Source organism: Anarrhichthys ocellatus, unplaced genomic scaffold, assembly GCF_004355925.1.
Source record: "Anarrhichthys ocellatus isolate YVR2014 unplaced genomic scaffold, GSC_Weel_1.0 scaffold35, whole genome shotgun sequence".
In the NCBI taxonomy this organism is placed as follows: domain Eukaryota; kingdom Metazoa; phylum Chordata; class Actinopteri; order Perciformes; family Anarhichadidae; genus Anarrhichthys; species Anarrhichthys ocellatus.
The window spans coordinates 2669170-2682959 of NW_022280065.1; the positions used below are offsets into that span (position 1 = coordinate 2669170).

Here is a 13790-nt window from a genome sequence, read left to right on the forward strand (position 1 = left end):
TGCTGTGTACAGAAAGGAGGATCTGATGGAAGCCTCCAAAAGGGGAAACTTGAGGAGCTTCAGGAGCAACTCACTCGCTGCAAGAATGAACTGCAGCAAGTGCAGGATGAGTAAGGACCTGCTTGTGTGTGTGTGTGTGTGTGTCTGGCTTTGCAAGTACAATGTGTGCACTTAACAGCCCAACAATAAGCCTTCAGTTATTGCTCCTGTGGCTTTTTGTTTTGACACAGCATCATTTTACTATTACGTGACTGATGGGCTTGTTAATGTGTTTGGCGCTGCCAAATTGATAATGTGTGTTTGTGTGTGCGTGTGCAGACTGGCTGAGGAGCGGATGGCCAGAGTGGGGGCGGACTCTCGTCTGCGCCTACAGGAAGATCAGCTGGCTGAGCTTCAGGAGGAGCTGAGGAGGGTCTCAGAAAACTCGCTTCACTCAGTGCAGACGGTAGTTATACTCTTGGGGGAAACACACTGACACACGTAGAATAAAACATTGCTGCACTTCTGCTTGTCCGTCCATCTGACTGTCTCCGTCTTCCTTTCTGCAGAACGTGATGACTCTGCAGGCCGACCTGGCTGAGGCTGCCATGTTGCGTCGGCGCCAGGAGGAGGTTCTACACCAGCGGGAGCGGGAGCTGACGGCCCTGAAGGGGGCGCTAAAGGAGGAGGTGGAGTGCCATGACAGGGAGATGGAGACCCTGAGGGAGCAGTACAGCCAGGACATGGACAACCTAAGAACAACCATGGAGCAGTTCACACAGGTGGATTTCACCATGCTTTGCATTTTGAGCATAGAGTTAGTCACATAAAACTTTATTGCGTTTTAAGCCCATAAGTTCCAATGGGGTTGGAACTGTATTGCAGCAGTGGTTTATTGAACATATAACAAAGAATAGGATCTGTTCAGGCTTACCTTATGCACAAAAAAGATGGAAATAAAAGGAATAAAAGCTGTGAAGCTGAGACATAAAAGAAGAGTTATTAGACTAATGGCCTTGAAAAAGGAAGATATTCTAATCTCAACTGGTTCAATAAAACAAAAAAAAGTGTTGGTTTAGTAACTCTGATGTCACTGAACCAACACGAGTGATTCAATAAACTGAACAAAGAACAAGCAAGATACTGATAAATACCACTTTAGAAGAACGGGGCAACTGCACCTCTATTTTCCAGTCCAGTCCAGCACTCCAGAAAGTCTTACAGACAGGTGCTCCGGTTCATAAACTGACTGTGAGGGAACCAAAACATTCTGCACACTGCCGACTACTTGCACTCACTTTATAAATGAAGAAAGTGAGCAGCTTTTTCAACATTTATTTTTTTATATTTTGGTTAAAAATAGGAGGCAACATCACTTTTACTTTCTTTCTTGCATAACATAAACTTGCACACTGACACATATTTTCACTTTCTCTGTGTGTTTCTATCCTCATTATGTTGTGTCAAAGTGAGAGCCTGTAGATTACAAAGAAATGAACCAGGGAGGATTTATAACCTCTTTGACGTTTACAGCTAAACCAGCTCTGAAGATTTCTTTCAGCTTCTGATCACCGTAATTATATTTTAATTCTATAATTATTCTATACTTAAATTATTTAGCTTGTTACCTCAATGTCTGATTATAGATGAAAAACATTCAGAACATTCTTCTTTTCGGAGCATCTCTTTGTACGGATGTAGTGGGAGAACAGTCGGGTTATACCTGTCAGGCAGTTTGTGCATTCTGCATCCGTTATTAAGACCTTATTAAATTGTGCTTTGATGTTGCATTCGCCCTGTTATACACCCAGGCTTTGTCTTGTTGTTGTATGCGTCAGTGTGCTGTCAGTGTTCAAACACTGAGTCGGGGTATCATGGGGTCACGCTAAGCCCACTGTGCAGAGTTAGAAAACAAGAATTCTGCTACTTGGGATTGCAATGTAGAACTTTTCCAGTTGACTTTCTGTTATTAAGTTTCTGCCAGTTGACTATTTTTGGAGTGTCGTACTGACGGATGTGGTGTAGAGGAAATGTGAAGCATATATGTATACAGGAATAGATCATTAGGCAGATTCTAGAAACAGCAGTGTCAGGAAAAATATATCGTGCGGCTCGAGAGCAGGAAATAAGCAGACCGGTTGGCAGCTGCTTTTGATGTGGCGATTTATTTGGCGGGAGCAGGATTAAAGTAGTTGGATCGCTGTTTGTGGCAGCTCTATCATGCTCCATCTTCTCTGATATTTCGTGCTTCTTAGTATTTTTTTAGAGGTTGAAGAAGTGCTGATGAAGGCACGTTCCCAAATATCTTTATTTGCCTAAAATAGAAACTGAACTAAAATATGTGATAGATTTGGGTGTGTGAAACTCCTGTCTGAATCGCTGCCTTTTTTTTCACGACATGATAATGAGAAGGGTAATGAGGAATAATTCACTGTGACTCCCACGACCCATAACGTTATTTTTTTTTGTGTGTTTGTGTGCGGCCGTGTTTCAGTCTCAGGAGCAGATAGAAGAGGAGCGCGAGAGGGTGAATGCCTCCATGTTGACTCTGCAGGAAGAACTGGAGGGCTGCAGAGATGAAGAAGAGCAGTGGAAGACGCAGCTGGACGCCACCGTACAGGAGCTGCACAACAGCAGAGAAGAGTCAGTGTCTATATAAGCCTTTTTTAAAAATTCTATTAGTCAATTGTGGGCTTGGAATACACATTTCTTTCAATATCTAACTTCAAAGGATGAAAAAATATACACTGCATAAGCATGAAGTAATGTTCAAAGACCGTGAATATGTGGATAAATCAATGTTCATTTGAAACACCTCAGATATAAGCTTATAATTCTAAGATCTCACGCTGAACCAAACTGATTATGGAGCCATAACGGCATCAAACGCACTCTGCTAACTTTTATACTTTTGCCACCAGTTCAAAGAATTTAAAGAGTTCACTGAAAACTTTTGGTTCTGAAAAACATCTATGTGGATACACTGAAGAAAGTCTTTTTAGTTCAGTCTTCTCTGGAGTTATTTTTTAATGCATGTCCTCTTTCACTTGAAATTTCATTCAGCAGCAGCGGGACGCACGCCACCAGCAGTCAAATGTGAGGCAGAGAATCAGTCTCACTGTTTGGTTTGAGTAGGTTTAGCCTCAAATTAGCAGATCTAAACTTGAGAGATGTTCCCTAAAATCACTTGAATACAAACAAAATCCACTCTGATCGTATCAGAGCGAATGTTGTGATATCTGATGATGTTGATCATTAGATCTGTGAACCTTTTTACTAACAGTAATCCAGTGATAATAAATCCAATCACTCAATCAATCATATCAACTAATCAACATTCAGAAATCTACTTAGTTCATTTTCTTAATTAAATCCTTTTTTATAAATGTATTAATTTTATTTTTATTTTTCAATCATTCAATCTTAACAACACATATCCTGATTTAATTGCAATTAATTATAATTGATTTTGAAGAAACAATTAATGCAATTTAACAATCGCACAAATAAAGTCCCTCTCAAATTGTAGTTGAGGTTTTAACGATTTTGCGATTTTGTGCTTTGTTTGTGGCTAGCCACTGCTAACTTTGGTGTGTGCACGTGTGCTTATGGCCTTGCAGTGTGTTTGTGTGTGTGTGTGTGTGTGAGTGTAGTTTATAGATCTACTGTTATCACTTTGTATCTTCCAGAATAATTTATTGAATTTTCAAGAACAAAATGTAATACAAAACACACCTGACGGCAAAGATAGATCAGAGAGTGCACAACTGTTGCAGAGCAGTAAAACACCCAGGGGAGAGCATTAGACATCAATGGGGCACTGAAAGAAGCCAGGCCACAGTGCAATGCACCCCCCCATGCTATGTCTGCTGTGCAATTTGGGAGGTAGTTTACAAAAAAGCATCCACAGCTCATCTAAAACTTCTCATTCCCCTTCAAGACGCTCAAGCGCCCCATTGGCAAAACGCTCAAGCGCATCATTGGCAAAACTTGAAAGATTTCTCCATGCCACTGGTTAACAGAAGGAGGTCTGGGCTTAATCCGCTGGAATGAAATGCATCTTCTTGCTAATAGGGGAATGCTTGTTCAAAAGTTCTCGCTGGACCCTTGTCAAAGAGATCCTTTCGCCTGAAAGATTCAGCAGAAACAATCCAGGATTCATTTGTATTTCTCTATAAACAAAAAATTGAGACTTTTTTTTATAACATCTTCTTTATTTCTGCAGGCTGCTGAAATCTCGTTTGCAGAGGGATGAATATGAGGGCGAGCTGAAAGATCGTAAGGACTTACTGCTCAGCGCGCAGAAACAAACGCCTGCGTCTGCCGATAACTTGTCTTTAGCCGAGGTAATTCAAAGCAAGGCAGATTATGCTCGCCGTGTGGGTGAGATGCAGGGGCTCATCTCCTGTGTTTTACAGTACGACTGGTGTTTCTTTTTTTAGTAGGGTTTTCCTCCAGCTGAAGCTTCAATAATCGTATTCATTGTTCCTGCACTCACACATAAATCCACACTCACAAGCCCCATACTCATATTGACACATCGCTGTGTGCCCTGGTACATTCGTCATACGCGCACACACACGTTATTCATCTCTGATTGCTTATCCCAAGGAGCTTCGGCGTTGCCATGATGATCTGAAGAGGGCTCGCGCTGATCTGGACAAACAAAAGGGCGAGTTGGACGAGAAGAGAGAGACACTTCGAACCCTCAAGAAAGCAAGTGGAGAGAAAGAGGCTGAGCTTCTGTCTGAGATCAGCAGGTTGAAGGTGGAGTCGCAGAAAGACAAGGCCGAGCTGGAAAAGGAGCTCGAGAAGGCAAAGGAGGTGAGGCGTCATCTGCCGTGACTTTGATGATATAACGGATACAACACAAAAAGTGCAATTGAAATGGATTCAGTGTACAAAACGAACAAGGGAGTAGAGCGTACATATAGACGAATGTCATCATTTTAAAGTAAAGTTCATGTACTTCATGTAAAGTTTGCACGTTTTTTCTCTCTGCAGTCATCAGTCGGGTCTTCAGGAAAGACTGTGGTGGACCACGGCGCCAACCTGGAGCTCCAGGAAGCAAACACTCGCCTCAGGGAGAGGCTGGCCCGCATGGTACTACACAAAAAAAAAAGACACACAACTGTACACACATGCATGCATAAGCATGTAAACCGACGTACTGTACAAGAACGAATGAAATGGCCTCCCACACACACTCTATTTTCAACCGAGAGATGTGAAGTGAATTAAATCCATAGACAAATTCAAACATGTAGGCTCAGAAAATAATCCCTTCGAGATAAATGTGAGCAAGATGCGCATTGTGCTCCGTGCGCGTTGGAACATCAACGTTCCCTCACTATTTTAAGATGCTATAATCTTGTTAGTTTTGATGTGAAATGATCATGTGAAGAGCATAGTCACACACAAATCAGGGTAAGTGCAAAGCCAACACAAATAAACATAACTTTTGGTCTGGAGTTAGTATGCAGTGATCAGGGCAACAAAGCACAGACTGTACACCACTGTACTTTGAATGTGACAAAACTTATAGCCCTTTTTTATTTGCCACTCTTCCTGTTTCACAGGCCAAACAGGTATATCAATACAATACCCACAGTAAATGCCTCATACTTATAGCATAGTAGTGATAAAAACACACATGAGTCGATATTTTCTCGCTCTCCAGACGAGGCTTCACTCCAGCGCGCCCCGGAGCCCAGAGACTGAGGAGGCGGTGGAAGCTCTGGAGGATGAGAACCGCTCCCTGAAGACTCAGCTGGAGGAGGCCAAGAGAGGAGTCACCCGCCTGAGCAAGGAGAAGGACGAGCTGGCCCGGCGGCTGGAGGAGAGGGACCTGGAGAGGGAGGCGCTGAGGAGGGGCAAGAGTGACCTGGAGGAGCAGAAGAGGCTGCTTGACCGAGCCCTGGAGAAGATGAACAAAGAGGTTAGGGTTCGAACTATGTCTCGTCTCTGCTGATATATAGAGATATCGTCACTGACTGCCGTTTCTCTCGTCCTGCCTCCTCCTCTGTCAGATGGAGATAATGATGGGAGATTCCCGTCAGTCAGTTGCCACCCTTCAGACGCAACTTGAAGACTACAGGGAGCGCTCGAGAAAGGACATGCTAGAAGCCCAGCGCAACTACAAAGACCGGCTGGTGGAGCTGCAGAGGGCTCAGAACATCCTCAAGGCCCAGCAGGAAGAGGTGAGGACAAATGGGTTAGAAACACAGAACATGTGAAATGTTATAAAAAGATTTTATATTGTTTTAGTATGAAATACAAGATTTTCCCAACAGTAAAAACGTAACTGTTAGCCCGTTTTTCTTTTTAAAGTCCTTCATATGTATTTTTAGCCTTTCTAGCCATGCTAGCAGTACAGATCGAGGGATAAGAATGTCGGTCAGTAGGTTGGCCAGTGGGCTTTGTCCTGACTTAAATACCTCAACAACCATTGGATTGATGGCCAGTCTTCATGGAATTGTATGTATTGAATTTCTATTTGTCCTGAGCACTTTAAGGACTTCTCGTCCAATATTGCCGTAAAAGTTAACGCTCTAGTGTTCAGGGAAATATGGAAAAAGAGCATGCATGCCCAGCAAACTCTTAAGTTAAGATTGGGGGGATGTTGAGGACAGAAACTGCTTGAAAGTAAGTGAACTACGAGACACATTATGGTCCCCTCCATCTTGTTTCCAGGTTTCCCGTCTGAAGAAGGAGCTGCTGGTGTGCAGCGAGGAGAGAGACAGCGCCCAGTTGGAGAGAGACCTCTTCAGCAACCGTCTCAAACACTTGGACAGCGAACTAGAATCAGAGAAGAGCACCCACACCGACCGCTCCAGGGAGATCAGGGGCCTGGAGGTGAGTCTTTCCAGGTCAAAGTTCACCAACTGGGGTGTCTAAAGTTGGATGGGAGTAAAATTAGGGAGACAGTGATTTGTCAGCAAATGGAGTGAAAGGGTTGCGCTCTGAGTATGGGCAGATTGAGATGTAACTATCTGTCTGTCCGCGTGTTCACAGGATAAGATTAAGACCACGGAGATCGAACTGGATGAGGAGAGGAGCAGCGTGGAGCTTCTGAACGAACGCATCACGCGTACCAGAGATCAGGTGCCACATAGAAATATTTGAATACACATGCAAATAAGCAGGAGGCCTTTCTATTTGATAACAGGTGTACTTACACGGCCTCTTCATCCCTCCCTCCTCTCAGGTGGACCAGCTTCGCTCCGAGCTGATGCAGGAGCGTTCAGCGAGACACGACCTTGAAATGGACAAGAGCGCACTTGAGAGACAGGCACTGCTCCCTCGTTCATTCCCTGCACATGCACATACATTCACACTCACGCAGTTGGAACAGCTTTTTCTTAAAATCAGTAGTTCATTCAGCTCACTGTCCCACTCCCCTCCCAGATAAAGGAGTTGAAGTCCCGCGTGGTGGACATGGAGGGACACACTCGGCCCTCGCCTGCACTCAACCTGCTGGAAAACAAAATTCAAGAGTTGGAGGAGATGCTACACAGTGAAGAAAGGTATGGCTGAACAAATGTGATGGCTCAAAAAAGAAGGAATCTAGATATGGAGTCCTACTGGGGTATATTTTAATGAGTCAAAGCAATCAACCGTCTATAACAAAACACCTGGAAAGGGGCAAGGGAAAGAAGAAAAGTTCCATAACAACGTGTTAATTCTGAATTTCTCCATACAGAGAGAAGGCCAGTATCCAGGCCTCTCTGAGACGAATGGAGAGGAAACTGAAAGAGCTAAATGCCACGTTAGACCAGGAGAGAAGCCAGCATGTTGAGCAGAGAGATCAGGTAATTGTCCATATTTTGCATGCAAATTATCTTCAAGTAGTGTTTGTTTTGTGGTTGCCTGGTTAAACACAAAATGCTCTAACCGGATCTAACCAGTTAATGATTATAGTTTGACATTTATTCACTTTCTTGAAGAGAGTCGGATTAGAATGTGTCTCTCTCAAATATGACGTTACATTCATTTGACAGACGCATTTGTCCAAAGCAAATGATGCAAGAAGTGCATTCAAACCATGCAGGAGCCAGATCCAAAATGGTGTCTCCCTGTCCAGTACAAATGCTTACAGATTGAATTTTTGTCTTTGTTTTTGTTTCCTTTAAAAAATGGAAACAGCTATTCTGGCTCTGTCCAAAGGTAACAACATCCACGGTGCACCTAAAGCTCACTATTTAACACATTATATTTCGTTTTTTCTATGGATTAGACAAACAAGAGCTGTAGAGGTGCTGGTAGGTGGATTTTGTTTCCTGTGGAGAGAGCCAGGCTAGCTGTTTCCCACAGTCTTTGTGCTAAGCTAAGCTAAGCTACTTAGCTGGCTCCACTCGAGTGACATACCTACCACACAGACACAATCTTCTCATCTAACTCTCTGCAAGAAGGCACATAAGTGTATTTTCCAAAATATTCTTCTAATGTCAGACAGGTGAAATCTATAGTCTTAAAGTATCAAACACTTTCCTGTGGTTGTCTCAAGTTTCCTGACGGTGTGTTTGTAATACTTTAGCAGTTTTAATTATGTAGTAAGAATGATCTACAGATACTGTTTGACCTACACCCGCCGTTTAATCATTAATGCAGTTCAAACTGTGCTTAGTTGCTTCTTTTACGAAAGACTAATCTCATCTGTACTCCTCCTGACCCACACCCAACCTCCCTCGGCCCCCAGGACGCTCCCTGACCTCCCTTCCCCTGTCATCTCTCTGCTGCCTCAGCCTTCTTTACATAGCCATGGCTGCTCCCCCACAAACCCACACACCTGTCAAACCCCTCGCCTTTTAACCCCTGCCCCGTCTGGCTTCTTCCCCTCCACTCCCTCGCGGCCCACGTCTTCACCGGTGACCTCCTCTGTTCCCCTCTAACCCCCTTGCCTCTCCCTCTCCATCCCCAGCTGACCCTGCGCGTGAAGGCCTTGAAGCGGCAGGTGGACGAGAGTGAGGGAGAGGTGGAGCGCTTGGAGGGAGTCCGCCGGAAGGTTCTCAGGGACTTGGAAGAGCAGCAGGAGCTCCAGGAGGTGATGCACGCCAAAGTCACAGCCCTGGAGACTGAACTAAAGTAGGACTTGAGTTATCGTCCCATAAAATACTGTTGATTTACTGTTCCTCATGCGTCCTCTTTACACTAGGTGGCAGTCTATAGTAACTAGCTGGACACATGCCTGTGTTCACTTAGCTGCAATGTATGAAAGTTGAAGACCTGAGTCAGTGTTTGTGTTTGTTTTATCTCAGGCGGAAGTCACAGCACACGCATCGTGCAGCTCTGGGCTCCTCCACTTTAAGCTCCGAGGACGAGGAGGGTTTCTATGACACCAACATCTCCTCCATCCTGAACGAGACCACCAACTGCTAAAAGGAAGACGAATAAAAGGATTTCTTTCATTTCTCCAGTGCTTGTAAGATTCTTATGAAAGAGAGGCACTCAGGGCGTCATGGACTCGCTTGCGTGGAGAACTCGGTTGCCATGCACTACAAACTTGCCTTGCAGTTGTTCTTCGGTTTTATTTTTAGTACAGCGGTCCAACAGAGAAAGGTTGTCAGGATAATTAGGTTGCTTCTTTTTTTTTTTTCAGCTGTGATTGTGATTGCTTCACTGCTGTCATGTTTTATCTGTCTTGAGATATTCCGTTTGTCTGTGATGCTGAGGAGAAGAATTCCAGTTACACATCCAAATACAAGGTTTGATTTCATTTACTTCAACTTGAATCGTTTCAAAAAAGGCTCTTTGCTGCGTGTTCTTTGCATTGACTGTGGTAGCACATTACTGTGGCATGGTTTACGTTCATACAGTAGACTCGCATATTCAAACCAAAAATATTCTGTTATCTTATCCAGTCTTTTATGTGTTTGCTTGCACATGATAAGTTACATCTGTCAGTGTTGTCAGCATCTCAAAGTGTTTCTTTGTGTATTGAGAGTGATATTAATCTTCTTCTTTTTTTACCTTTGAATGTGACAATGACAGGCCATTTAAACTGAGCCTTTTATTTCTACACTGTATTAGCTGTGCATACCTGCTACTCAAGACAATCGAATACACCTCTCCCTATACACTTTTCTACTTTAACCACCTCATTGATGACGTGGTTTGATATATATTCCTAACCTTGATTCACGTGCATGTTTTTACTCGGATGCCTTAAAAAGTAGCCTCATATCTTTATGTTCACTTCATGTTTCCGCATGTGTTCTGTTTATATGCTGCTGCTGCTGTAATGCTTTGAATCGTGTTTCCTTTGCTCGCCTGTGTTTGTGTCTCCTGTACATTCCTGTCGAAAGAATCCTCAGCTGAGTCTTGGAGGTGTTCCACATTTCTCTTTGTTGCACCTGTCTGGGATGATTGGTATTTCCTACTGACATTTTGACGGCGTCGTTACATTTGTAACATGCCACTTTTCAATTTGTATGGGGGTGAATACAGGCAAGGATGCTATGAAATGTAGAATATGTTTGTTAAGCTGCTGGTGACGTTTTTGATGAATATTTTAAGTACATTTTTAACCGTGTGTGCAATTAAAAGAGGTATACGTATTGTATTTTTTCTCTTATTTTCTTGATTTCTGATTTCATAATATTAATAGTATACAATCAAATTTTTTTTTAAGTAGATCCCCTTCTCATGAAAAAAAATCGTAAATGTAATATTATTTTGAAACCAGACCAATTACCTTTTTCCATGCGGATGTAAAAGGAGGTCAGAGGATGAGGTGACCTGTTCAGCTAGATGCTTGAAACTCTAGCCCTCCCTGCCTCCTTCAGATTCAGACACGTTTTATAAAAGTTTAATTTGATTTTAACCCAATGAATGGCAGCTGCGTGAAGCATCACATCCCGTGGGTGTGGCCGTTGCATCATACCCGCCTGGTCTGTGTTCATGTCTCTGATGGAGGGGTGCCAGTTAGCGGCAGGTCTGAACCTCTCCTCCCCACTTTCACTTCATTAAACCTGCGCTGCACCACTTCACTGCACATTGTAGTTTTCCTTCATGACAAGAATATAACAAGATTCAAACAAAAAGTCTATACATCTGTGAATGTGAGACTGAAAACATGCACCACAGTCCCATTAGAAAGGTTATAAGAAGATTGATAGGAAGTGTGAATCCATGATCAGGTATTACAATAAAAGCTGTTAAGGAAAACACGGTTTGGGCTCGTAAACTGGGACTTTGTATTTACAACAGACACCAGTTAAAAATACCAATAAACTTGGGGCAAGTTCACGTGATACAGAGTATACAGAGACTACAAGATCAATGCCTGCTTCTGTGCTGCTGCTCTGTCTATGCTTCAGGTTTCTCTCTACTCATAACCACGGCAGCCTGCCTGATGGTTTCACTGTCAAAGGGAATGGATACATACATAGATTGTCAGGCGATGTGATATTATGGGTCATGTACAGTACTAACTGGAGACACATAAAATAAATATAAAAGAGCTAAATTAAAACAGGCTGGGCTGTGTTTCAGTAAAAATGAAATCCATGCTTGTATTTCACCTGTAAATATCTTAAGTGTTCATTTGACCTATCACTGTATAACCCTCGTAGACCTCGTTGGTTATCTGCTCATTATAGTCAGTTGCTACTATACTGAGCATTTGACTATCCACATTATGGTACGTGCCGCCTGAAGCAGACACAGACGAGAACAAATCAGATGTTGATATCTATCTAAGAGTGGGAATATGTTGAGTATGTCACAAAACCTGCAGTGTATTATTATTTCATCTTCAGTAATGGAACACTTAGCCGAAAAACACCTTGACATAAAGAACAAGTGTTTGGTTCTATTCAAGTAAAATATCCTGCCTCAGTATTCTTGCAACTTGTTTTAGTAACAAGTCTTTCGCATGTTCTTTTAGCTCTGGCTGACTTCCACCCCTTAGATATACAGTCTGTAATCCTTAGTTGGTTCACTGTAATTACTAAAGACATCAAGCAGTAATCAAGACTCCACCTCATCCAACCCTCCTGTCTTTGTCCTTAGCTCACCTTCTCTTCTGTCGTTTCCCACAGTTGGGACTTTCCGTTTCTTAAAGTTTCCTCAAAAGTTTCTGTTTCTTTTTTAAATATTACAATATTCAATGACACACCCACGAATATGTTTTCGATGTCATGTCCGTACATTTCCATCAATCAGGGACACCAAGTGTCTAATTAGATCCATGTTTAGATCAGTGCAGGCAATCAGTGATGGAGCTTGTCTGTGGTGTGTCAAATAGTTACCTGCACTGTTAGTGTTGTGAAAATACATTCATGATGCGTAAAAAAATGAGAAACACTGTCCAAAATGTTAAACGGAGGAATTTTGCATGATTTAATCCATGACATTCAACTCTTTCACTGGAAAAGATTTGGTTTAAAATCACATGCACTCTTTATTTTGCATAGTATACAAAGGTGGCTGCTCATCTAACAAAGGCTGCATCATAGTGGTAGTGCATGTTTACTTTGGGGTGGGCTTTTCAAAATTAGCTGCCTTTTGAGTTGTGTCATTCTTGCCGGTAGTCTATTCAACCCGATAGGTGCCTCACACAATGCAGATGTGCTATATTTACTGCAGGCTATTGAATTCCATTGATGTGTACAAAGCGATTTAAAACATAATTACATGATGTAAAACAGACTCTGGTCTTTCAAAGGCAATGGGCTTTCATTTCATTTTATGCCACACCTGTCTAAAACGATAAGCAAGTAACAACAGGAAACTACAGTCTGTCGTCACTTACGCGTGAAGTTAAACCAACATGTGTCAGCTTGAATCTATGCTCATAACATATCAATGGATTACTGTTGATTAAATGTGGTAAATAAAATCATCAAACATTGTAAACTTATTACATTTTTCCTACATACCAAAACTCTGTTTAGTGCACTACTTTTTTCCTCACTGGTTTGATCCGTTATTCAACAAAGATCACGACGTTCTCACTCTGTCAGCAACATTGTCAAATGCTGAAAGTAGGACACTTTCTCTGGGTCGATGTGTCACTCTTCCTAAAAATGTTTCAAGCCATATGCCACCAAAGGCAAATGAGTTCATCCATAGGCCTAACAGGATAGTAAGCAAGTGCAAGTGGCAACAGGGCCGTCTGACATGTGACCGGACTGTTATTAAACAGGACTACATCCCATTTGCAGCTCTGGCACTGAATTAGCTGCAGCGCATGGGAGGCAGATCACAGCTACTGCAGATTCTTGGTGCTGACAGAGATGTTGCTTGAAAATTGGGGAGAGGTTGAACAGAATTTTTTGATGCAAGACAGATGAGGAGAGACATCATATGGGATCAATCTGGAAGAAGATCAGGCAGGTTACTGAGGACAGAATGCTGTTTTTCAGCAGCACTCTTGTACCTCCATTCGGCAGATGCGTCGTCAACTTCTTTGAGGTCAGACACAGTTTATTTGAGTGCATCAGTCATTACCATCCCGATAGATCCCCAGGATAAATAGGAATGTTTGATTTGGATTTATTCTTCCCACTCTCACAGCGTGTTATCAATATGAAGCATTTTAGGCTTCATTCTAGGCAACAATAAATGACCTGTTCCAAATATGTAAAGTTAGCTTGTTTTGGTCCTACTGCGCACTCCCTATACTGCCTACCAAAATAAATGTTCTAATATGAACAGACAAGATAAGAAAATGACTAAAGAATAATTACAAATTATTAAAATATTTAAAGTAAAAAAGATCTAAATCTAAGCCAGTAAAGGAAAAAGTGCTGAAAGGCTTTCTGCTTCCTACATCCTGAATTATGATTCAGTGCATTCCATGTGAATGA

General features: G+C 42.4%; 1 protein-coding gene across 4 annotated transcripts in view; it reads left to right on the plus strand.

The window, feature by feature from the left end:
- cgnb (cingulin b) overlaps positions 1 to 10540 on the plus strand; it is a 19331-nt gene extending 8791 nt beyond the window's left edge. For 2 of the 4 annotated variants that reach the window (XM_031866566.1, XM_031866567.1), the window contains exons 5-21: positions 13 to 110; positions 319 to 445; positions 549 to 761; positions 2474 to 2622; positions 3046 to 3075; positions 4205 to 4325; positions 4591 to 4803; positions 4984 to 5082; positions 5660 to 5917; positions 6009 to 6179; positions 6673 to 6834; positions 6994 to 7083; positions 7187 to 7270; positions 7387 to 7505; positions 7682 to 7790; positions 8900 to 9063; positions 9237 to 10540. In XM_031866566.1, the coding sequence (XP_031722426.1) occupies positions 13 to 110; positions 319 to 445; positions 549 to 761; positions 2474 to 2622; positions 3046 to 3075; positions 4205 to 4325; positions 4591 to 4803; positions 4984 to 5082; positions 5660 to 5917; positions 6009 to 6179; positions 6673 to 6834; positions 6994 to 7083; positions 7187 to 7270; positions 7387 to 7505; positions 7682 to 7790; positions 8900 to 9063; positions 9237 to 9357 (2328 nt within the window). In that variant the 3' untranslated portion in view covers positions 9358 to 10540. The remainder of the gene's footprint in view (positions 1 to 12; positions 111 to 318; positions 446 to 548; positions 762 to 2473; positions 2623 to 3045; positions 3076 to 4204; positions 4326 to 4590; positions 4804 to 4983; positions 5083 to 5659; positions 5918 to 6008; positions 6180 to 6672; positions 6835 to 6993; positions 7084 to 7186; positions 7271 to 7386; positions 7506 to 7681; positions 7791 to 8899; positions 9064 to 9236) is intronic. The other 2 variants (XM_031866568.1, XM_031866569.1) reach the window with 2 other exon arrangements.
- The last annotated feature ends 3250 nt before the right edge of the window (positions 10541 to 13790 follow it).